The following is a 26,155-nucleotide window of genomic DNA, read 5'->3' on the forward strand; positions in this document are numbered from 1 at the left end:
ACAAAAGAATGGGGCACAGGACCTCTTGTTTTGTCGTATATGTTTCTATGGAGAACAGCCACAAGCATGATTCCAGCAGGAAAAGTTCAGATTTACTATCTTGCTTTCCACAACAACAAATCACCATTGCCATCTGTTCATTTTTAAAAATTCGTTCAAGAGATGTGTGTATTGCTGGCTGGGCCAGCATTTATTGCCTTTGAGAAGGTGATGGTGACTTTTAGCTGTTGCTAAGCAATTTGCTGTAATGCTGTCTGCTCACAGTAACATTGAAACTCTCCCCATTATCATACATGAATTCTTACCAGAGCATTTTTTGAAGGTTCAGGCTGAGCTTGTGTCCTCTCTGTTCAGCACTTCTGCTGCTCTTCATTAAATGTTGCTACACACACCACCAAATGTTGTCAAACTTATTTTCCTTTTCATGAAATACCAGTAGACTAAACAAGTTTTAATGACGGATTCAAAGTAAATGTCTGGGATTTACATTGTCCTCTGGGGTTTCATTTCATTTTATTTTATCTCAATTTACATCAAATGCAGAAAACCGGAGCACTCTATTAGTTAGCTCATTTCCTTATTTTGTCTGCCTTAAAATAATATTCCTCATTCTTCTTTCCTGTGCAAAGCATATTTTCTTCAAGCAATTCTGGACATCCTCAAATGCAGAGAAATGCACATCAATAAGGCAGTGAAAGGTTGCAATTTCTTGAATTCCTTGAAGCGAAGTCATCTGGAAGTTATGTATAATTAAGATGTGTGAGAATAAGAAAAATTTACTGCGTAATTTCTAGAGAATATTATTGTCACAACGTTCAATGTTTAGGAATAGATTTTGTGTCGGCCCACTTTTGACTTCAGTTTTGAAGTTATGGAGGCAGCCCTCACCCTAACCTAGAGAACTCAGGATCATTAAATATTGGTTTTTGGACCTCCACAGTCAGCTCACTCCGTTGGAAGAATAATCTTTTTGCTGCCTTCATATACTGGAGCTGCAATAGTGGGGGACATGATGTGAGTCTGGTTATCAGGACTGTGGAGGCACTGGTGAGGGGGTGGGGGGTGGGGATGCAGAGGATGGCAGATGGGTGGGAGAGGTGGTGGAGGTCCAGCAGTGCAGTCAATAGGACCTTCTGTCTCCATAGAAAGTTCAAATGCAAGATATTACCTGTGGTTGGACCACCTGAAGGGTCAAGCCGATAATTCCCCCCCCCCCCATCCCCATCAGTAACTCATTTTAGGGACCCATCACCATGAGGCTGAATGCCTATAAAATGGAGACTTACAAATACAGCAGTAGAATCAACTTGACATATGACAACAGATTTTACAGTTTTACTGATATTTCATTTTGACATGAAAAGGGACCGAAGGGAAATGTAAAACATGTAACATAAAAAAATCTTGCAATTTTAGTTGAAATGGTGCACAGCAGGGAATAATAAAATTTCTCCACAGTTTGTTCCAGCTACAATTTGCATATTTATTTTGAATTGCTGCAAACAACCATCCATACAATGCCTGGATAATGAACAAGGGCATTGTTGCACTGCTGCAATATTTTGACAGGAATTTCGAATGAAATGAAAATTATGTGGAAGAGCTAACTTTCTGGGAAAATGTCTGGTTTTACTATTCATAGTCCTGTCAACGAATAATATATATTGCTGAAGGATAAAGCAAAGCTCTTCTCATACTTACTGGCCAGAACCAGTTTTAGCAGCATCAAACATTTTCTTTCTGCCTTCCATTCCAGACATTGCCTCCACATTTTTACGCCAGTCGCTAACTCCAACAGGGCGTTCCTAAGAGTTAGAGACAATACATGTCAGCAGTAGTGCCTTATCAATCTGTGCAACCTGAAGAATTATCATTCATAAAGTCAAGCTACAGCAGAGTTCATTTTTTGTTCTTTATAGTCCCATTTTAAAAAGACAGCTCAGATAAGGTACTTCTGTGCTACTTCTATGGAGTATCAGGCTTAAAGGTTGGTGAAATCATTGGCTACCTTTAAAAAGGAATGACTTGCATTTATACAGCTCCTTTTAGAATCTCAGGTTGTGCTAAAATGCTTTACAGTCAATTAAGTACTTCTAAAGTGCAACCATTGTTGTAGCGTAGGGAAGTGGGTAGCCAATTTGCAGATAGCAAACTCTCACATAAAAAAAATGACCAAATCTTTTTTGGAGTGATGTTGATTGAGAATAAGTATTGAAGATATTTCAGAAGACTGAAGCTTTTCTGAATCTTCATTTTTGACTGTTTTTAAGCTCTGGAGGCTGTATGTTTGTATTTTTATTTCTAATATATATTATAATCTTGGCCATTTGATGCTGATCAATGCATTGTTGGGTACAGAAAGGACAGCTAACCGATTCAAACATTAAATTTAAACCACCTGACATTATAACGTGCTATATTTTTGTAAGTAACACTCAGGAACATTTTTCTATATGTCTCTTATATAATCATTACTTATTTCAAAATTTATCATCAATGGCTGTCTGTGTACTAAGATTCAATTCTCTCCAGAATTAAGACTCTGGATTTAAAACCAAAGAGCTTTGAGTTTAACTCCCAGAATTGGCCAAGATTCATACTCGAGGTTTCTCCTTTCTTTGCCCACAAAGCATCTCATTTACAGAAGAAAATATGTCATTGAGATATTCTATCAGCAACATTCAACCCTGGCCAGTAGTAAAAGGGTAAGAAAATGGACGTATGTTAAACTGATGAGCTGCTTTGAAGCTGAGACCTACTATGTCCTTGCATAGCAAGAGAATGGAATTTTCTATGGCTGCTGTACACTTTCATACCTTTTCTGAATCTTCTTTTTTGACTGACTTCAGGTTAGCTCTCAGATCCATGGATACTTTGTGTTTAGATCCCAGCAAGGCCCTTAGCATAGCATCAGCTGACACACGAACCCGACGAAGGGTCGGGCGCTTGAACTTCCCTCTGAGATCAAAAACTTTCAGATTCAAGTCCTTAATCTTAAAGATCAGAGATAAAAAAGATCAGTAAAATCCATTGAAAATGCAAGACATGTTAACCAATAGTAGTCATACAATAATGGCCGTGTTTTTTGTTTTGAGACCAGCATTAGTCACAATGTTGTGGCCGAGCGTGATTTAACTTTGATAATAAGTGGCACTCAAAATTTGGAAACTGGAAGGTCCTGGTCAGACAGAATGGCCAACCCACCTTCCCATAAAATTGGGAATTGTACCTTGCACACATATGCAATGAGCTAAGAAGAGGACATGAGAAACACAATGCAACTGCGTAGAAATACCTCCTGCTTTAGCCCTAATGCCATACTTAGTCTCAACAAAACAAAACTCTACCTATCAAATAAGGTTAAATATCCCTCCAAAGGGTTTCTTTAGTTTTAACAAATTTTTATTCATAGAACAGATTTTGACAAAGATTCAGCCACAGTCACAGCTCCAGTCTTTCTCAGGAATGCAGATTGGCAATTCAAGATGGTTATGCCGTAGAAATGGATGCCACTGTCTATCAGTCATCTCTAGACAGGAAGCCTAGCTGCATTAACACTGTCCATTGGAGAGAAGGAGAAGCTAACAGGCCACTGATTACATACCTCTCTTGTATTGTGTATCACCTTGGCTTCAATATCATATCGCTCCTCATCCACTACATGTACCTTCTCATGGAGTTCCTGGCAGAGATCCTTTAGTTTTGAAGGTAACAAATTTGTTTTTGTTATAGAATGTAATAAATAAATGTATTAAAAGTTTAAAACTATTTAACAAATCAATATTTCAAATTTGCTATACATAAATATCTCTTTCCAGATTCACTACTCATGCCGGTATAGTCAATATCATTAAATAACTTTTAACCTTCAACAATTGGACACCCTAAATAGATAGATTTCCTTTACATTCAGGAAAATATGTCCTTCAGAGTAATAGCCACATTACCAGACAATAAAGGAACTAAATGTAGCAGTTGGACAGAGGTTTTCCTCACAAAAATCAGTTGGGACTTTGGCCTTATGTGCAGATTGGTTTCAGAGAGATACCACCCTTTTCTACCACTTCAGAACTTAATTGCTGCTGAGAATGCCCATAGTTGACCATCTCAACCGACAGCCAACTAAGGCCCTTAGGTTGTTAATTCAAAGTTGCCATATACCCATACGCCAATTGCAGTGATTGTAATGGGCCAAGCCAGCTGGACTTCATAGAATATGAATTCTCTGAATGGCACTATACATCTGGCTCAATCAGGGAGCGCTGGTTGACATACAGAAAGGGGAGTTTCAGAGATGCTGATACTCTGATACCTGAATCTGAATGAGGCAGCACTAAAGCCAAGGACCATTCATGTCAAAATAAAGGGTGACTTGGTGACTCTGTGGAGGTATCTCACCAATCTTATTAGGGAGAGACAACTTGTGGTGAGTTTAACCAAACAGTCACCATACCTCAGGTGAGTTGTAAGGATGAGAATGCAGGATGTACATGTGACAGCAGGAATTGAACCTTTGTTGTTAGTGATACTCTGCATTGCAAACCAGCCATTCAACCAACTAAGCATATTAACAACCTTTGATGGGCCTCGACTCACATGAGCTGCAATTACTTCAACACCAGGCAGGATGAGAAAGAGCCAGCCTCCCTAACCGATAAACCAGAACAAGCAAGCTGGTGAAGGTTGATAGGGATGTGGATTCTTTGATTTGCATAAGATTAAGGGAACTGACTGAGGGAAGAAGTTGTGACATCAGGGTTGCAGGGGCAGGGGGCTTTTCTAACAGCCCGGCGCTCCTCTCTATCTGAGGATCAGGTGGTGGTATCTTGATAGCAACCACAACCTCCATCTCACTGCCAAGTTCTGGAGGTGCTAGCCTCCAGTTGGCTGGCATCTCCAGGTCTGATCTGGCTCTGGAAATCCAGCAGAAAGCCCATGAACAGCTCCTTGGATCCCTGACATTTGATTTGGCAGGCCTTCTGACCAAGGTAGGTCACAGGTTCCCCCACATGAAGCCTCCTGCTGTTGTGGATATCGCTTTTATATTTAACATCCTCTTTTAAATATTAATGTCAAGATAACTAGGAAGACTGTGGACTCTCAAATAGCTGCCATTTTTAATCACCCACAAATGCAGAATGAACAATAATGGATCATCCCCTCCCACACTGGGCATATATTGGATTTGACTTACACTCAAAAATGGAGTTGAATGTTCATCCTGACATTCAAGCAGTATTAAATTATTTTATTACTGATCTCTATGGAACTATTTAGACAGGAATCTCATACATATTAATGAAATAAAGCTCCATCTTATTTGTTTGTTTGATTTCTTCAAAATGACTAGCTCTTCTCCCCTCAATAAAATAAGGCAGTGAGAATTGTCCCTGATGATTATAATTAGTTTATATGAAGTCACTCCCTTAATAATGAATAACAAATGATGTCTTGCTTTAATGAACAATGAAACTTAGCTCAATGTAAAACCCAAACTACAATCGTTGCGACTGCAAAATTGAATTTACATAAATACTGTTCCAACCCACACCAATTTCAATTTGATGGCACCAACCAATCACATATGCTAATCATCTTCTAGTCCAGGATTAAATGTCTTGCGATGTTTGTTGCAGAAACTGTTCTGAATTTTAGGTTTAATCATATTGCCTTAAGGAAGATAGCTTCTATTTGTATAATGTATATAACAGCCTTGTGCCACACAGATAATGAAAAACTGCAGAAGCACAGTCATTACTGTAATGGAGATAAATGCAACACCTATCTTACAGATAGTAAAGTCCCATAGTTACAATGTTTAAAAGGCATTTCAATAAGCACATGAAAAAGAAATGTTTAGAGATATAGTCAAACGCAGGCAGGTGGAACTAGTTTAGTATGGGATTATGGTCAGCATGGACTGTTTAGGTAGAAGCGTCTGTTTCCATGCTGTATACTGTATGATGGCATAGATCTAGAAACTCACTTAATTGTCTAGAGATGAAAACATTGTGAAAGTCAGCCACAGAGGATGGCAGTATGGCTGTTTGCTATCACACCCAAAAGACTGCTTAGCATACCCTCACTACTGCACTGAAATGTCAGCTGAGACTATGATCACAACTGTCTAGCTTTGAGATATCAGTCAAGGCTTTCTATTCAAGAAACTGAAAAGTGGCTCTTGCATATTTAGATTAAAGGTAAAACATTCTGTTGAAAAGGTGCTATACTTTCAGAGGGTTGTTCTCGCAACAGAAGGAAAAAAGAGCGAGAGAGAAAGAGAGAGTAGTCTGTGGGTCACCACACCTCAGAAAGGGGCAAGAATGAGAAGACAGGATCTTCATGGGAATTAAACCCAGATTGTAGACATCATTCCACATCACAAACAACTATCCAGATAACTGAGATATCCCCTGTTCCCACATATTGCAGATCACATAAAGGCTTTGCTGCTGTGGTTGCTCACAGAAAAGGGAGAACATCAAATTAGCACTGACAATCCGATAGAAAGAAACATTCACTTTAGTCTGCACCCATCATTTGCTAAGCTAATAATTTCCATTGGAACTGCTCCGATGATGCAACCTTCCATACCAATGCTTTGGTCGTGTCTTTCATTTACTTTCGTTGAGGACTCAAACAAACTCTGTTTGATAGGGCCCTCAGTTCGATCTACCCCAGTTCATAGACTTCTGACTCAGTACCTTTGTCCCTGCTTGATCTGTGAGAGTATTGCCCTTGTCCTCAGCTTCCATTCCATCAGCCTCTATAGTCAATGGAGCACCTGCCAGCATTTCTGCCCCCTCCAACATACCACTACTATTTCCTGAAGGAAGCATTGCTTCAATGATAGCATTGTCCATTCCGTAATCACCCCCAACAGTCCATCCCCTTCTGATGACACTTGCTCATGGATAGGAGCATAGCAGATGCAACATTTGTGCTTTTAACTCCTGCCCTCTCTCTGTTGAAGGCCTTAAAGAGTCCTTCCAGATGAAACAGTGATTCAAGGTCACAACCTGGTTGCTTCCACATTGTAGAGACCAAACACAGACTGGAGGATTGCGGAATCATAAGATCATAAATGTAGGAGTAGTATTAGGTATTTGGCCCATCGACTCTGCCCTGTGATGTAATCATGGTTGATACATTTCTCAAGGAGAAACTGAGGACTGCAGATGCTGTAGATCAGAGCTGAAAATGTGTTGCTGGAAAAGCGCAGCAGGTCAGGCAGCATCCAAGCAGCAGGCGAATCGACGTTTCGGGCATGAGCCCGTCTTCAGGAATGAGGAAAGTGTGTGCAGCAGGCTAAGATAAAAGGTAGGGAGGAGGGAGTTGGGGGAGGGGCATTGGAAATACGATAGGTGGAAGGAGGTTAAAGTGAAGGTGATAGGTCGGAGTGGGGGTGGGGGCGGTGAGGTCAGGAAGAAGATTGCAGGTTAGGAAGGCGGTGCTGAGTTTGAGGGATTTGACTGAGACAAGGGGGAAGTGAAATGAAGTGAGGAAACTGTAGAAATCTGAGTTCATCCCTTGTGGTTGAAGGGTTCCTAGGCAGAAGATGAGGCTCTCTTCCTCCAGCCGTCGTGTTGCTATTGTCTGGCGATGGAGGGGTGCAAGGACCTGCATGTCCTTGGTGGAGTGGGCCCATCCCTCGTTGTACTTGAGAAGGCGGGGGGGGGGTGAGCTGCCTCCTTGAACTGCTGCAGTCCATATGTTGTACTGTCTGTCTTGATATAATGTGATGGTTGTGTTTGGATGCTCTCCTGCACTATTAAAAAAAGTAGTGTATTGGCAGCACCATTTAAATCAATGGGGCCAGAATCCCCAATACAGGTAAGAAATATTTGCATTGTACAAGTCATGGTTTAAATTCTTCAATAGCGTTATAGTCAGTTTGCATTGAAGAAATGTGCGTTATAGCAGAAACAACTGTGGATAGACCAGTCATGTTGTTTGCAAGAAAATTTCAGGATTTTGACCGAATAGCACTGAGGGAATGGCAATATATCCAAGTCAGGATGGTGAGTGGCTTTGAGGGGAATTTACAGATGGTGCTCCCATGTATCACACTTGTAATTTGCACCTTGTAGATAGAGAACTGTAGGCAGTTTCTGATGAAGAGTCACTGGACTCAAAGCCTTAACTCTCTCTTTTCACGGATGTTACGTTTCTCCAGCAATTTATATTTTTGTTTGTCATGAGGTCAAGTATGTTTTTTTTTCCCTTCCTTGTTGGTTCTGTCACACCTACTGCAGACCCAGACAAGCAGCAAAGTCTTGGACATATACAGTCAATGGCAGGGTCCTGGGGAGTGTTATAGAACAAAGAGATCTAGTGGTACAGGTTCATGGTTCCTTGAAAGTAGAGTCACGGTAGACAGGGTTGTGAAGAAGGCTTGAATCAGTCAGAGCAGTGAGTATCGGAGATGGGACATCTTGTTGCAGCTGTACAAGGTATTGGTAAGGCTGCTTTTGGAGTACTGCATGCAGTTCTGGTCGCCCGATTATAGAAAGAATATTATTAAACAAGAAAGCGTGCAGAAAAGATTTACCAGGATGTTACCTGGGCTAGAAGGTTTGAGCTGGGACCTTTCTTCCTGGAATGCAGGAGACTGAGGATAACCTCCTAGAGGTCTAGAAAGTCATGCGAGGCATAGATAATGTCGGTAGTCAACAGATTTTCTCCAAGGTAAGCGAGTCTAAAACTAGAGGGCATAGGTTAAAGGTGAGAGGGGAAGGATACAAAAGGGTCTGGAGGGGAGAGTTTCACAAAAAGTGGTGAGTGCCTGGAAAAGGCTGCCAGAGATAATGGTGGAGGCAAATACAATTGCCATTTTTAGAAACATTTGGACAGCTACATGGATGGGATAGGTATGGAGAGATATGGACCAGACACCGGCAAATGGGACCAGATTAGTTGTGAAACCTGGGCGGTGTGGACAAATTGGGCTGTTTCACTGTTGTAAACCTCTCTGACTTTTTAAGTTGACCAGCTCAGTCAGTACTGGTGCTGTCCAGCCACACTCTGTGATGGGCATTGAGTCCTGCACCCAGAGTACATTCTGTGCCCTTGCCACCATTAGCGCTTCCTCTAAGCGTTGCTCAGCTTGGAGGAGTATAGAGTCAGCAGCTGGAGAAGGACAGTATGTCGTAGTCAGCAGGAGATTTCTTTACCCTTTTTGACTTGATGCTATGAGATGTCATGGGGTCCAGAGTCGATGATCTCTCCGGGCTGTGTATACCTTTGTATCGCCACCTTTGTTTCAAGCTTTCAAATTATTTTTTTGTAGTTCGATCTTTTAAGTTTTCAGAAGCTGAGAGATAGTTTATAAGAATTGTAATACTAGATATTAAAACGACTGTCAAATGTACTTTTTGGCATTTTTTTATGATTAATGTTCTTATCAAATGATGAGTTTCCATCTTAAATATTAATTAAGATTAGGGTAGACATATTGGAGAAATGATTATCTGACATTGATCAGGACTATTGCAAGAACTCAGCACCGCCTTCCTAACCTGCAATCTTCTTCCTGACCTTTCCGCCCCCCACCCCCACTCCGGCCTATCACCCTCACCTTGACCTCCTTCCACCTATCGCATTTCCAACGCCTCTCCCTCAAGTCCCTCCTCCCTACCTTTTATCTTAGCCTGCTGGGCACACTTTCCTCATTCCTGAAGAAGGGCTCAAGCCCGAAACGTCGATTCTCCTGATCCTTGGATGCTGCCTGACCTGCTGCGCTTTTCCAGCAACACATTATCAGCTCTGATACATTTCTCAACCCCATTCTCCCTTCTTCTCCCCATTACCCTTGATCCCGTTACCAATCAAGGACCCATCTATTGCCAACACACTTAATGACTTGGCCTCTTCAGCTTTCTGGGGCAATGAGTTCCACAGATTCATCATCCTCTAGCTGAAGAAATTCCTCCTCCTCTCAGTTCTAAAGGGTTCAGTCTGAGGCTACGCACTCAGGTGCTGGACTCTCCTACTAGCAGTCTCGAAGGACTTAATGGTCTGATTCTGCACCTATATTGATGGTCTTATGCTTCCACAGTCCTCCAGTCTGTATTTGGAATCTGTAATGTAGAACCAACTAGGCAGTGAGCTTAAATCATTGTTTCATCTGGAAGGACACCTTAAGGTCTCAATAAAGGGAGGGTAGAAAATAAAGGGACAGATGTTACATTTTCTGTGCTTGCATGAGCCAGTGTCATCAGAAGGATGGTGGGGGGAGTGGGGCTGGGCGGAGGGTGCTCAGACAGGGGCAGGTCGATGAGGATGGTGCTGGAAGACTTGCAGCAGTCTGTGTACCTTGAATGTGAAATAAGGTGCAGCACTCCCACCATGTTCATATGACTTAGGAACAGGAGGAGGCCTCTCGGTCCCCTGCACTATTTCAGCCATGGTTAACCTGATCACTCCAAACACCCCCTCCTGATTCCTGATGAAGGGCTTATGCCCGAAACGTCGATTCTCCTGCTCCTCAGACATTGCCTGACCTGCTGTGCCTTTCCAGCACTACACTCTCAACTCCCCCCTCCTCTGGACAACCTTTCACCTTGTGCTTATAAAGAATTTATCTACCACTGACTTGAAAATATTCAAAGACTGTGATTCCTCTGCCTTTTGAGGTAGGGAGTTCCAAATACCCATGCACATCTGTGAGAGACAAAAACAATTCTGCTCCTCCTGATCAGAATCCTGATTTTTCTTACAAAATACAATCAATCATACTTTAAAACCTGCAGTTGCAATCTAATATGTAGACCGTTTAAGCATTGTGACCAGCTACCTCAGTGCAAATCAATCTTAGAATGGAGTGAGGGTCATATTCCAACCATGGGCTCTGCGCACCAATTACTTTATTTCTCTAAAGCAATATGGCAGGAGAAAACTTTCTGGGTTTTTAAAGAATGTGCCCTTCTGCTATACTGGAGTCAGGAGGTCTGAAAACCCCTGAAAAGGTGAATGTTTCATGCTGGAGATTCTAGGGAAATGTGCCAAAGCATAGAATGGAGCCAAACTAACATTGAAATTCCATCTCTGGGGACATAGTGGAGGAATACACTTTTAGCTCGTGAGAATAGGAAGTTTGGAAAGTTCAAAGTTTAAGTTATTTTCATGCAGAAAAATAATCATCCGTAGTAATTGGTGTGACATCCCTCATTGAATTCAGTTTCAAATTGAATTAATGACCTTTGGTCAAGCTTCTCTAGTTACAATTAGAAGACAACCAGGATTATAGAATCATAGATCCCCTACAGTGTGTAACCATGCCATTCGGCCCAACAGGTCCACACCGACCTGCCGAAGAGTAACCCACCCACACCCATTCCCCTACCCTATTACTTTACATTTCCCCTGACTCATGCACCTAACTTTCAAATCCTGGAAGCACAATGGGCAATTTAGCATGGCCAATTTACCTAACTTACACATCTTTGCTACCAGGATATGTTCTTGCAATGTGCAATGTGGGTATTAGAGCGATATTCACCTTTATATTTTCTGGAGTTAGACATAGGCTGTAATTTGTTCTTTTCTGGTGATGGCAATACTTCCTTCCACTGTGTAATGAGCAACAACTTTTGGCATTTGCATTTTCTTAGTTAAACATGAAAAGCTAGAGAGAGCTGGTTGTGATTTCTCACTCTACAGGAAGAATATCAGTTAGAAATCAATGAATAGAAATGAACTTTCTCTGACTAAACCATATTCTAGTTTGAAAATGTTACACCTTATTGAGAAGTCTATAATTTTTCTCTGTTCCCATTTACATTTTTCTCTGTAAACAAAGAGCACCTTTAAACTTTTCTGAAGCAGTGGATTCCTTGACTGCTGCAGGAATGTCACCTCCTGACTGGCTGCTTCCTGCAAGAACCTGGGGGCTGGCAAAAAAAAAATTCCAGTTGACAACCCTTAATTGGTCTTAAGTGGTTCTTAATAAGCCTGCTACCAGCCTGCTACTTACTACATCCCCAGTCCACCTCCATGAAAATGGAGCTAGGGAGTCAGCACACATTTTCAGTGTCCGTTAATTCTAGTGGCATCGGGTGTGAGTCAATTCCTCAGACACAGGCTCAAAGTTGTATCAGACAGCTATGCTTCCAGGAGTGTCTGAAAGGGGGAGAGGAAGCTGGAGGGAATAAAGGAATGAATGCTGACTTTATAGCCAAGGCTGCAGAGGGTATAAATATCAATGTTGTGATGATGGAATCTGGAGATGCAGAAGAGCTTAGAATAGGAGGAAGACAGAGCTTTCTCTCGAACAAAGACTATTCTCCAAACTCATGACAACTCAGCAGTGCCTTTACCCAACCAGAAGGTGTACTGTTTCTGTACCTGAGCACAAGGCCCTACAATTTTCAGTTTTGTACATTTAAATGAAAACCATGATACAAGATAAAAATTATGATTTACAATAAAAAGAAGAAATTGGATGCCTTTTTTTGTAAAAGTTTACCTGCAGCTGAGTAGAAGACAGGCCAGCTAATCTTATTGGTGGGACTCGTTCACCAAGAAATCTTTCTTTTTCTTCATTTTTTTCTGCTGTTTCTTGAGCTAATTCTTCAGTTGCTTTAGCCAGCAGCAAGCTCTAGAGACCATATTGTAGGTTTGTTAAACTTTTGCCATACCTTAAATGTTTCTTATTTCGATAATTGATCATATTGACATAGCTTTTACATAGAGATTGCCCAACAGTAAGGCAGTACTCTGTTATCTAGAAGTATTTGCATTCAAAGAGTTGGCTTATTTAATGGTGCAAAGGATCGTAGTTCCAATGTAACAGAATGGAATTTATGATGTATCCTCTGGGATATACGAGAATGTCTCTTACTCTAAAATACATGCTGAATTCCAATAGATTGGCTGCTGGTTGAATAGGCACCCAGTGGTAAAGTGGGGCAGATATGCAGTTGTTAAGGACAGTTAGGGTCAAAGCTCATTTCATGGTGAATCCAAGTTTTGTGACTGTGACTATGGGAAAAAGAGATAATATGAGATCCAAACAACAAGAACTGACTCTGGAAAGGGGCGGCATGGTGGCCCAGTGGTTAGCACTGCTGCCTCACAGCACCAGGGACCCAGGTTCAATTCCAGCATCGGGCGATTTTCTGTTTGGAGTTTGCACATTCTCCCTGTGTCTGCGTGGGTTGCCTCCCACAGTCCAAAGATGTGCAGGCCAGGTGAATTGGCCGTACTAAATTGCCCATAGTGTTAGCTGCATTAGTCTCAGGGAAATGGGTCTGGGTGGGTTATTCTGCGGAGGGTCGGTGTGGACTTGTTGGGCCGAAGGGCCTGTTTCCACACTGTAGGTAATTCAATCGTGCTCCATTGATATAATTGACTTTCCCATCAGATCCCATTAGTATTCACACTGAGGCCAGCTTCCCTTCACTGCTGGGGTAAAGTCATTAATATTTGTTTGCATAACAAAGGAGTGCTGGGATTCAAGGGAGTGACACTCACTGCCACAAAATCTCTCTATGCTAGCTCAGTGCCACATTCCAGGTGTTGTGTGTACAGCCCCCAACCTCCCTTCAGATCTGTATCTCCAAAATGATGACTTACAGATCTTGAGATTTGCTGCTCAATCCTTTAAAGTGGTTGCCATCCTCATCACCAAAGTCACCATTTTCCTTCAGTGCTGCCATTGCCTTTAACTAGGACCAGGTTTTACAACCTGTCACTTCTCTACCTTTCTTCTAGGTGCTTTCCAAATCCTCTAGTGCCCCTCCCATCCCCAGACCCACCCTGAACCTTGACATTCCAGTCTACTGCCTCTCCCACATTGTCTCTGCCCACTTTCGTTGAATTCTTCCTTCTGCAGCCTAACCATCTCTGCATTACTTTGTGCTCTCTCCTCTCAAATTATTGGAGGTATTTAAGGCTGTATGGTAGATTGGTCAATAGCAATATCTGAAGACAAGCACATGTCCTACTGTACCTTCGGCCCAAAGGCATATTGGTGCTGCCAGATTTTAAGGCTCATGTTTGGGAGCAACCTGAATTTCAAATCCTTTATAATGCTCCTGACCTACATCAGTTCTCAGGATGAACACTAGATGGAGCATTTGAGTTATTAAAGCATTTCCCAGGGATGATGTGGGAGGCTTTCAGTGAGAGATCTGCAACACTGCTCCTTCTCATTCCACTAGCCTTGGCCTATCAAGGCATAGAAAGAAATGTCACTGTGGAAAATTTCATTTTCTGCATGGTAACAATATTCGTACTGCTGGAACTTAACTGGAAGCAAGCAGCCATTGAAAATTGCTGAAGTACAGTAGAAGTTGATTAAAATTGATAAATTATAAATTCCAAAAGTTTACCTTAAGCAGGAGCTTACGAGATGCTGTGATCTTTGACTTTCTCTAAAAGAAACATAAATAAGTAGGTTAATTTATTGCTGTACATCATGTTCTTTGCCAGCTACTTCCATATTCTGACGCCTGAAACTCTGTCGTAATGTTGTCTTGTAATTTGTACGTGTCAAAATAAATCTGCAATATTTGTTTCAAGCTTGTTAGCCATGATGTGGAGACGCCAGTGTTGGGCTGAGATGGACAAGGTCAGAAGTCAGACGAAGGATCAGCACTTCCAAAGCTTGTGATTTTAAATAAACCTATTGGACTATAACCTAATGTTGTGTGACTTCTGACTTTCTTTTTGCATTCTTTTTGAAAATTATTTAGTCTTACAGTTTTGTTTTGTTTCTCACTCATTCTCTTCTCTTTCATCCAGTGTTCCCCCCTCGAACTTTCCTTCTGGCTGTGTGCCCTTCCAAGGAACACGTGTGACAGTGACTTCCAGACCTATCAAACAATGCTGCACTGTTTGCGCAGTACGCGGAACCCTGGAGCAACCGTACAGTTCAGAGGAAATGGTACTCACAATAATTTCTCTTCATTTCGATTAGTTTTGTACATTTTTCACTTGTTTGATGAACTCTTGGTGAACCTTTTCAAATTGGTGAAGAGACACTGCTTGCAGAATGGCGCGTTGCAGGAGTGGTGACACATCAAACATTTCATACACAAAGTGCAATAAAGTGCAAAAGGGTGATGGCCAGTATTGACCCACACCTCTAGATGGCGATGTTTCAGAAGATTGAAGCTGCTCTTCACTATTTTATTCAACCTATCTGGACATGTTGTGAAGGTCAGAGGTTACATGACACCAGGTTCTCGTCCAATAGGTTTGTTTGAAATCACAAAGCTTTTGGAGCACCACTCCTTCATCAGGTGGAGTGAAGAGAAGCACACAGGCACAGAACTTATAGGCAGAGAGATCAAATGATCGCACACATGGTGTGAGTGGAGGGTCGAGAGGCTAAATAAGAAGTCTCTGCAGGTGGTCAATAGTGTCAGACCGAGTGAGTAAAGTGTCAACAGCTGAATAGCAAATGAAGGGATGACCTATAATCCAACTTATTGAGGCAGAGAGATAATTACAAAAAAAATTAAAAATAAGATGTTGCTGGAGACAAATCAAATAAGCTGGAATAACATGATAGATATAAGAGTTGCATGTCAAGGGTCTAACCAAAGTAACAAGTAATCAAAAACTGTACAAACTAATTAAGGTAGAGAGATCAAAACAAATTATCAAGGTGATGGTGTCCAAACAGGATAGTAAGGAAACTTTTACAGAATAGTATGGTGGGGTTACATGTAGCACAACATGTGGGTGGCACAGTGGCACAGTGGTTAGCACTGCTGCCTCACAGCGCCAGAGATCCGGGTTCAATTCCCGCCTCAGGCGACTGACTGTGTGGAGTTTGCACGTTCTCCCCATGTCTGCGTGGGTTTCCTCCGGGTGCTCCGGTTTTCTCCCACAGTCCAAAGATGTGCAGGTCAGGTGAATTGGCCATGCTAAATGGCCCGGAGTGTTAGGCAAGGGGTAAATGTAGGGATATGGGTGGGTTGCGCTTCGGTGGGTCGGTGTGGACTTGTTGGGCCAAAGGGCCTGTTTCCACACTGTAATGTAATCTAAACATGAATCCAAGGTTACGGTTGAGATCATCTTCATGGGTACAGATCGTGGCTATCAGTTTATGCTGGGTGATTCTGCGTTGTTGTGTATCTCAAACGTCTTGGAGGATGCTTATCCGTAGATCGGAGGCTGAATGTCCTTGACCGCTGAAGTGTTCCCCAAATGGGTGGGAACATTCCCATCTGGCGATTATTGTGCTGTGTCCATTCCTCCATTGTCGTAGCATCTGCATGGACTCCCCATGCCTCAGGGCATCCTTGCCTTCAATGTATGAGGTAGACAACATTGGCCAAGTCACATGAGTGTCTGCCGTGTACATGGTGGGTGGTGTTCCCACATGTGATGGTAGTATCCATGTCGATGATCTGACATGTCTTGCAAGTGGTTGCCGTGGCAGGGTTATGTGGTGTTGTGGTTGATGCTGAGAAGTTTGTTGCAACCAATGGTCTGTTTAAGGTTTGATGGTTGTTTGAAGGCAAAAAGTGGAGGGGCGAGATGTTCGTTGTCGATGACATGTTGAAGGCTGCGAAGAACATGGTGTAGTTTCGCTGCTCCAGGGAGTCCTTGATGATGAAGAGGACTCGGTTGTGTCTTGTGTCTGTCTTCTGAGGAGGTTGTTCTGGCTTTTTGCTGTCACATGTCGGAACTGGTGATCAATGAATTGAGCATCATATCCCATTCTTCTGAGGGCACCTTTCAGCATTTTTAGATGTCTGTCGCATTTCTCTTCCTCTCAGCAGATCCTGTGTATATGCAGCGATTGTCTGTAGGGAGAGGCTTCTTTCACATGCTTATGGTGGAAGCTGGGTGAAGCAGCTCTCGGGCAGATTGGACTTAGGTCCTTTGGCCCAGAGGTAGTTCTACAGGATCCTTCTAGAAGGCAAATTTGTGATTCAGACCTGCATTTGTAGACATTTTTAATAAATCTGTTCAGATTTATGATGACACCCATCTGGTGTAGGTGGGATTTAAACTCAGACCACATCACTCAGAGTCAGGGACACTACCACTGCATTACAAGAGCCCTTTGTAGCTCCTTTTTATTCTGGTGCTGTCTTTGTTCCAATTGTGGAAGACTAGCACAAGTGAGTAAGCACTCAGCAATTACAGAACTAAATTCATTTATCATAATCCAGCAAAATTATATCTCATGGGTCTGCTTCTGGGATAGAAATTGGATTTAGAAGCAGAATCCTCCAGAATCTGTGCTAAAACAGAATCAATATAAAACTGGCTTCAGTTTAAAGGGATGTACACTTAAATTTATCTTCCTAATACCACAGTAATCCAGAAATTCTTGACTATCTTTTATATTGCTGTCTATATCCTTAGGATCATTGCACTTCAATGAGACCTCTTTGGGGAACATATGCCCTTAAATTGGAAAAAAGTGCCAGATGAGAATTACAGACTTGCATGATCTCATGAAATACACTACTTCTGAACATTTTCTCTTTAATATTTTGATTCTCAAGTATTCACAAAAAAATAAAATTCTTTGTTTGAATAACAAAGAAAATTGAAATCATTGGGAATAACCTTTATTCTTTGTACCAAATCACAACTCTCTTCAGACAAAAGAAATTCAAATTAGCTCTGTCAGTGTAATTTAACTTTGCAACTGCAATTATTATTTAGGTTAGTCCTGATACAAAAGGGATGAGCAGGAGTACATTTCAGGCCAACTCAGAATATATCGGATGTGACATTGATTTTGACTGAAGTACTAATATTTGTGAATTTTATTTACAAACAAACCATTGGTTGGAGGGTGTAGATCCCACAATTGAAAACATTAATTCCTTTCTAATTACTTTTTTGTAGATAGAAAGGGGAACTCTCCTATTGGAGTAATGTAAGTTATTAAACATTCAATCGCTGCATAATAAAAAGCAGTGTATTAGTCAGCGGGGCCTCGCCTAACTAATTAGTAATGTAGATATCGGAGCAATAACTGGCCAATACACCAGATGAGTATGCTATTTCAATAAATTTCATTATAAGCAACTGCAATATAAAATATTTTCTCACATAAACACAATTTGCATCACAACAAGCATTGTAGCAGCTGAAAATCAAGGAATTGTTAGGGTTTGTCTTAATTCATGAAAATTTGGTTGACTTTAAAAAAAATGCATTGTGTCACAATTAAAATGTCAGTCATTTTTTGTTAACATTGTTTGCTTTTTTTCTCACTCCTTAGTAAATAGAAATTCCACAGAGTTAATTCAGCAAATCATGACGGGTACATCGAAAGACAGCATTATTAGCAGCTGCTTCATGTTATTTGTTTTATGAATGTTGATTAGGCAGACCTTACTATTTACTTGACATCATGATAATTTTTGAACTACAACCAGCAGACTAGTAGTAAATTGTGAGTTAACTGCAAACTGGGATAAAGGTAATGTTTAAATGCATGCAGAACATTCCAATGAGATTAGCTTTCCTACCTCTCTCCTGCAGGAATAATAATACATAAAATAGCACATGAGTTTTACAATATGAATATAATTATTATTACAATAATAAATTTTAGAAATATTCAATGTAGGAAAATTCATTGAACTTACGCAGGTTCGGGCATTTTGAATGTAGTGCTTTAAACTGTAGGAAAGAACAAAATATTTTAAGACCAAGCCAGCTTGTTGCTTCACTATTAATTGTATGATATTTATCTTAAAATAAACCACTGAAAAAGGGCATTGAGCTGAAGTGTGAAATTACTTTATACGATTTGGAACCTTTCATTTTAAATAAGGAGTAAATGTCAATGGTGTGTTTGCATCACCGTAACAGGAACAGACTGAAGAGCACAGGTCTCCTTATCAAGTATCTGAGGCTTTTTATGGAACTGGTGCCAGAAATCAGCACCACCATTACAGTAAGTTGAAGCTAAAGTTAAACTTTTGAGTTCTGTTCAATCAATGAGATGGGACTCACAGGAAGAGAATCTCACATCTCAACTGCTAAGTCCCTAAGAATAGAATAGCTTAAATGTCAACAGATAACATTATTCACTTATCCAACCAATTTTATCTTTTGCTAATCAGCAAGCTGTAATTTCATTTTATTTCATGCTTTTGAATTCAGTTCAAGGATCATTTTATTAACTGAACCAGACCAATAAAAGCCAAGTGAATACTGCTGCATATCCATCTACATTCTGATGCATTCTTCACATCCTCCCCTTATCTATTAAATTTCTCAGTCGAGACTGTGGTGCTGGAAAAGCACAGGAGGTCAGGAAGCATCCGAGGAGCAGGAGAATCAACGTTTTGGGCAAAAGCCCTTCATCAGGAATCAATTATTGCAATAATAAATTTAAGAAATATTCTATTTTTGAAAATTCATTGTACTTACACAGGTTCTGGCAATTCGAATGCCAAAAACTCCAAACCTGCCTACAAATTCAAAACCTCTAGGTACAGTCTCCTTCCGGATCCTCTGCTCCACACTCACAGCCATGCGCTGGTACCTTATCTCTCTCCAGTCAGCCCTGCCTCAGCTGAGGGACACACTTTCTCAGAACTGCAAAGGACCTCTGCTTCCTGAAGCACACTTGCTACCACAGCCACATATCCTTTATTAAATTTCCCAGCCTATTCTATCATATTCCCTCATGCCAACCTTACCTGCAAAGGCTATGCACAGTATCTCATCCCCAGCTATCCATCCACCATGTTGTTCAGCCTAAACTTTATACAATCTGATGCCTTTCTCTGATACTCACTACCATCCACAACACAGTCATTGGTCTGGTCTTGTGCTTATTGTGTAAGTGGAGTGCCAAACACCAGAGACAGAAATCATGGATGATCCTCCATAGATTATAAGCTAACAACTATGAGGAAGAAGCATGGGTAAATTGTAAAACCTCAAATTGTCCACCCGAGAGTTTGAGATTTCTAAGTTACTCATGAACAACATTTACTATCAGTGACACACATGAGAAAGAACATTCAGTCATTCATCAATTTAACTTGGAACAAATCACTGTTCCTTGTGTTGCTGGGTCAAAATCCTAGAATTCCTTCCCATGTGGCTGTGTCTTCACCAAATAGGCTGCACAGACCAATGACTGTGTTGTGGACTGCAGTGGTTCAACAAAGAAAGCTCACCACGACCTTCTCAATAATAGATAGGCAATAAGGGCTCGTCTCACCAGTGACACCCACATCGCATGAATTAGTTTATTAAAAAAATCACTTTGACCTGATTTCAGTGGCGAATAGTATATGTTTGAAATGACTCCACAGAGGCTGGTATCCTGTCAGCCAGTCACCCTTTATTTACGCATGTAAAGTACTTGGCAACGGTCTGGCTTTCTCCGGCTTTCAAAGTGAACAGGACCTCTGACACTCCTTATCTGATAACCAGGGGTCCCTGATCAGATCAGATTGATAGCCCCAATCAGGAAACTCATATTCTGAGATATTCTTTTGTGACCTGATAACAATCATGACAATGATCATTTTAGTAATCCTAAATGACAACATTCTTATCCTGCCATTTTTATTCTTTCATCTCAGCCTTCCATTGTACAGCTGTTGAGAGTGTAATTCCTGGTTAATGATCCTTAAGGGAACAGATCATTCCTGAGAGTGCACCAGAAAAATACCAATGCAGATATTTGCTCTTCACTGAGCCTTACTTGGGTTTTAAGTTAGTGAATCACACTTCATAAATGAACATAGCCAGTGTGCCCTCTCCAAACTCTTTTCTAGCTGAGTACAGAATGATTTGCCAGGATGATTTAACAGCAAGTCCTGGAGTGGGAGTTAAAGTCAGGACCTTCTGGTTTAGAGGCAAGAGCACTATCAACTGAGCTGTGCAGACTCAAAAGGTGTGGTGCTGGAAAAGCACAGCCGTTCCGGCAGCTTCCGAGGAGCAGGACAGCCAACATTTTGAGCATAAGCTCTTCATCAGGAATGGGGGGTGTTGCCCAAGGGAGCTGAGAGATAAATGGGAATGGGGTGGGGCTGGGGGGAATATAGCTGGGAATGCGATAGGTAGATGAAGGTAGCAGGTGATGGTGATAGGTCAGAGAGGAGGATGGAGCAGATAGGTGGAAAGGGAGATAGACAGGTAGGACAGTTCAAGAGGGCAGTGCCGAGTTAGCGGGTTGGATCTGGGATAAGCTAGGGGCAGGGGATGTAAGGAAACTGGTGAAATCATCATTGATGCCGTGTGGTTGGAGGGTCCCAAGGTGGAAGATGAGGTGTGGGGTGGCTAGAGTTTGGCGGTGGAGGAAGCCTCTACACTGGGGAGACAGGACACCAACTTGCAGAACGTTCAGACAACATCTCTGGGACACACACACCAATCGGCATCCCATCCTGTGGCTGAACACTTCAACTCCCCCTCCCACTCTGCCAAGGACATGCAAGTCTTTGGTCTCCTTCACTGCTAAATCCTAACTACCTGATGTCTGGAGGAAGAACACCTCATCTTCCACCTTGGGACCCTCCAACCAGACTGCATCAATGTTGGTTTCAACTGTTTCTTATTTCCTCTGCCCCCATCTTATCCCAGATCCAAACCTTTAACTCAGCACCACCTTCTGGAACTGTCCTACTTCTTCTTCTCCCTTCCCACCTATCCACTCCAACCTCGTTTCTGACTATCACCTTCAGCCCTCACCTTCATCTACCTATCATATTCCCAGTTACCTTGCCCCCAGCCCAACCTTCCTCCCATTTAGCTCTCAGCCTTCTTGGGCTTCCAGCCCACCCCCCAATTCCTGATGAAGAGCTTATGCTCAAAACGTCGGCTCTCCTGCTCCTCAGATAATGCCTGATCGGCTGTGCTTTTCCAGCATCACTCTTTTTGACTCTGATCCCCAGCATCTGTACTCCTCACTTTCTCCTGAGATGTGCAGAATCCCAGTTGGGCACAAATGCTATATCTGGAAATCATTGTGGTAAAGAACAATTGTTTAGAGGCAGCACAGTAACAGATCTTTCATACATACACTCTATCTTTGATTTCAGAGAGAATGGAGGAGCCAAACTCAAATATGTGTTCAAATGGTACAAAGAATGGCCAATGTGAGGAACATCAATCCTGAGAATCAAATGAAAGCATGTAGATGGCTATGTCAGTCCAGATTTTATTGACATCTTAGCTGGTGCATTAACAAGTGCGTTAAAACACAAGACTGAATTGTCCTTAAGCAGATTATTACAAGAGAGGTGAAATTGGCCCTTTAAGAGGGATGAGGCATGGAAGTAAGACCTCCTCCTTTGAGTGTGAATCCATGGAAAACAACTGCAGATGGAACCCACAGTAGTGCACTCAGGTCCTGTGAGGACCAGCTGGTGGAAGTATTCACAGTAATCCTGAACCTTACTAAGATCTGAAGTTCCCACTTGCTTCAAGAAGACCACCTTCATCCCAGTGCCAAAGAAAAGTCATGCAGCATGCCTCACTGACTGCCACCTGGTTCCTCTGACCTCCATAATTATGAAGAGCTTCGAGAAATTAATCAAGGCTCACACCAACTCTAGCCTACCAGATTGTCTTGATCCTTTACAATTCACCTACCGATGCAACATCTCTCTGGCCCTATACTCACACTTGGAACATCTGGATAACAAGGATATCTATGTCAGGCTCCTATTTATTGACTGCAGTTCTGCCTTCAACACCATAATTCCAAACAAACTGATCTCTAGACTCCAAGATCTAGGTCTCCTCTCGGAGAAAGTGAGGTCTGCAGATGCTGGAGATCAAAGTTGAAACTTTATTGCTGGAACAGCCATCTGGATAACAAGGATATCTATGTCAGGCTCCTATTTATTGACTGCAGTTCTGCCTTCAACACTATAATTCCAAACAAACTGATCTCTCGACTCCAAGATCTAGGTCTCCTCTCCCCAACTGTAACTGGATCCTGACTTCCTGACCAACAGCAGTCAGTAAGATTGGACAACAACACCTTCTTCAGGTTCATCCTCAACACCAGATGTCTCACAAGGCTGCATACTCAGTCTCTTGATATACGCTTTATAGAATCACACTGTGTGGCCAAATTCCACCCCAATTCCCCATTTATAAGTTTTCTGACAACACCACTGTTGTAGGGCAGATCTTAAACAATGATGATATGGAATACAGGAAAGAGATTGAGTGCTTAGAGGCATGGTGTAAAGACAATAATCTCTCCATCAACATCGCCAAAATGAAGGAGCTGGTCATTGACTTATGGAAGCAGAGTAGAGGGCACATCACTTTCTGTATCAATGGTGCTGAGGTGGAGATAGTTGAGAGCATCAAGTTCCTGGGAGTGATGATCACCATCAATCTGTCCTGCTCCACCCATGTCAATGCGACAGACAAGTTTGCACAACAATGTCTCTTCTTCCCCAGGAGGGTAAGGAAATTCAGCATGTCCGCAAAGATGCTTACAATATTTTATAGATGCACCATAGAAAGCATTCTATCTGGATATTTCACAGCATTGTATGGTAACTGTTCTTCCCAAAGATTGCAAGGAACTACAGAGAGTCATGAACACAGCCCAGTCCATCACACAAACCAGCCTCCCATCACTGATACCATCCCACTGCCTCGGGAAAGCAATCAACATAATCAAAGACCCTTCCTACCTCAGTTATATGCTCTTCCACCCTCTATCATTGGGCAAAACATATAAAAGTTTGATTCAAAGTGCAAATAGTTTCAAGAATAGCTTCTTCCCTGCTGTTATCAGACTTTTGAACGGACCTCTCAAATGTTAATTCTGATCTCTCTCTCTCTCTCTCTCTCTTTATCTATGCATCTTCTTTGTGACTGTAAATCTGCACTGTGTTCAAGGTTACTGTTGATGAGTATCTCAGCCATCAGCCTGAATGCTGAAGTACAGAGGTATTGCCCACTAAAGGTTGGGATTGTCAATGTCTTCTGCTTTCTCATTGAAATATACCTGGGGAGTGAGAGAAAACAGGAGAGAGAAGGAACAGAAACAGAAGTTGCTGGAAAAGCTCAGCAAGTCTGGCAGGAGATGTGAAGAGAAATTAGAGTTAACGTTTCAAGTCAGTGAACCTATCCCCAGAGAGAAGGAAAATGGAAAGAGGGTAGATAGGGAAAAGAACCACTATATAAAAAAAGGAATGTCAGCCTTTATAACTAAAGGACTAAAATATAAAAGAGAGGAACTGCTGTTTCCTCCATCATAAGGTCACCAGTGGGAATGTTTGCTCATGATTGCACAATGTTCAGCACCAGGACTCCTCAGATACTGAAGCAGTCCATTTCAAATGCAACAAAGTCTAGCCAATATCCAGGCTTAGGCTGACAAGTACCATGTGACATTCACGCCACACAAATGCCAGGCTATGACCATCTCCAATAACAAACAATTTATTGTTACCATCACTGAATCCCCTACTATCAACATCCTGGGGGTTACCATTGACCAGAAACTCAACTGGACTCACCACATAAACACAGGGGTGACAACAGCAGGTCAGACGCTAGAAATACAGTAGCAAGTAACTCACCTCAGACTCCCCAAAGCTTGTTCACCATCTACAAGGCAGAAGTCAGGATAGTGATTGAATATTCTCCACTTGCCTGCTTGGGTGCAGCTCCAACACACTCAAGAAGCTTGACAATATCCAGGACACAGCAACCTATTTGACTGGCACCATATCCAGAAGTCTCCATCACTGATGCTCATTGGCAGCAGTATGTACTATCTATAAAATACACTGTAGAATATTCACCAAAGATCCTTGGATAGCACCTTCCAAAGCCATGACCACTTCCATTTAAGGACAAATACAGCAGATGCATAAGAATATCACCACCTGCAAGTTCCTTTCCAAGCTACTCATCATTCTAACTTGGAGATATGTCACTGTTCCTTCACTGTTGCTGCATCAAAATCCTAGAACTCCCTTCCTAAGGGCATTGTGGATCAAACTACAGCATGTAGATTGCACTGGCTCAAGAACGCAGCTCACCACCACCTTCTCAAGGGCAACTAGTGACAGACACTAAATGCTGTCCAGCCCACATCCAATGAATGAATAAAAAAAGCTTGAAAAGTCCTGGCGAGATCATATCTCAGGTGCCATGTACAAGTTTGGGAACGGTGCCTCACCAGTGGATATATTGGACTTGAGAGGACGGCAGCACAGATTCACCAGAATGTTGCTAGGATCCCAGGGTTAAATTGATAGTTGGGATTATATAAATTAAAACTGGATTTTCCAAAATATGGAAGATTTAGGGACAATTTCAATGAGCTACTTTAGATTTTTGAAATGTATTGATAAAGTACATAGAGAAAACATTTTTCTCTTGTTAAATGTCAACAAGACAAGGGTATTATCTTAAAATCATTGCCAGGCTGATTAAGAAAAGATATTAGGCATGTAAAATTTTGGAGATGGGTGGAAATCCCCCATAAAACTCAGTAGGTGCAAGCACAATAAAACATTTTAAATTTGAATTTCATAGATTTTTTGCAAGGATATAATATAATATAGAACTGATGTGAGAGAGGAGTTTAGTTCCAGATTAACCATGACCTCATTTAATGATCAAGCAGGCTTGAGGAGATGATTGATCTGCTGTCAATTCCAAGGGAAGAGAAAATTAACAAGACAAAAATACTAACAAGAGAAAGCAAAATGGTTGAAAGTCAGATGAGAGCAAAAGTAATAAATGTAATGTTTTAGACCAAAAAAGGAGAAACTAGAGAATATGAGCAAACAAAGAGTTACAGAGGAACCTTGATTATCCAAATGAGATGGGCAGGCACAATTTCGTTTAGATAATTGATTATTCGATTAATTGATTTCCTCTGGGGCTCAGGGATTTCTGTGAAGTCTGCTTCCCATTCAGGAGGCAAAAGTAATAAATGTAATGTTTTAGAGCAAAAAAGGAGAAACTAGAGAGTATGAGCAAACAAAGAGTTACAGAGGAACCTTAATTATCCAAATGAGATGGGCAGGCACTATTTCGTTTAGATAATTGATTATTCGATTAATTGATTTCCTCTGGGGCTCAGGGATTTCTGTGAAGTCTGCTTCCCATTCAGGAGACTAGCCAGCAGCATGCCTTGCGCGAGTCCCCGCCTGCCCCCAAATCCGTCCACACCCACTCCGCCCCTGCCCCCACCTGCCCCCAACCCCATCTGTCCCTGCTC

The 26,155-nt window shown here is 41.7% G+C and overlaps 1 protein-coding gene across 2 annotated transcripts in view; it reads right to left on the bottom strand.

Annotated features, from left to right (window-relative positions):
- Positions 1 to 496: 496 nt before the first annotated feature.
- The window catches only part of tnni1b (troponin I type 1b (skeletal, slow)), a 31,284-nt gene continuing 5,625 nt past the window's right edge, over positions 497 to 26,155 (bottom strand). Inside the window, exons 2-9 of one of the 2 annotated variants that reach the window (XM_043716838.1) lie at positions 18,570 to 18,603; positions 18,450 to 18,456; positions 14,334 to 14,375; positions 12,467 to 12,598; positions 3,605 to 3,694; positions 2,817 to 2,993; positions 1,702 to 1,805; positions 497 to 733 (exon numbers count right to left, since the gene is read on the bottom strand). In XM_043716838.1, the coding sequence (XP_043572773.1) occupies positions 730 to 733; positions 1,702 to 1,805; positions 2,817 to 2,993; positions 3,605 to 3,694; positions 12,467 to 12,598; positions 14,334 to 14,375; positions 18,450 to 18,456; positions 18,570 to 18,583 (570 nt within the window). In that variant the 5' untranslated portion in view covers positions 18,584 to 18,603 and the 3' untranslated portion in view covers positions 497 to 729. The remainder of the gene's footprint in view (positions 734 to 1,701; positions 1,806 to 2,816; positions 2,994 to 3,604; positions 3,695 to 12,466; positions 12,599 to 14,333; positions 14,376 to 18,449; positions 18,457 to 18,569; positions 18,604 to 26,155) is intronic. The other variant, XM_043716839.1, reaches the window with a different exon arrangement.

The sequence above is a fragment of the Chiloscyllium plagiosum genome, chromosome 26, assembly GCF_004010195.1.
Source record: "Chiloscyllium plagiosum isolate BGI_BamShark_2017 chromosome 26, ASM401019v2, whole genome shotgun sequence".
NCBI lineage: Eukaryota > Metazoa > Chordata > Chondrichthyes > Orectolobiformes > Hemiscylliidae > Chiloscyllium > Chiloscyllium plagiosum.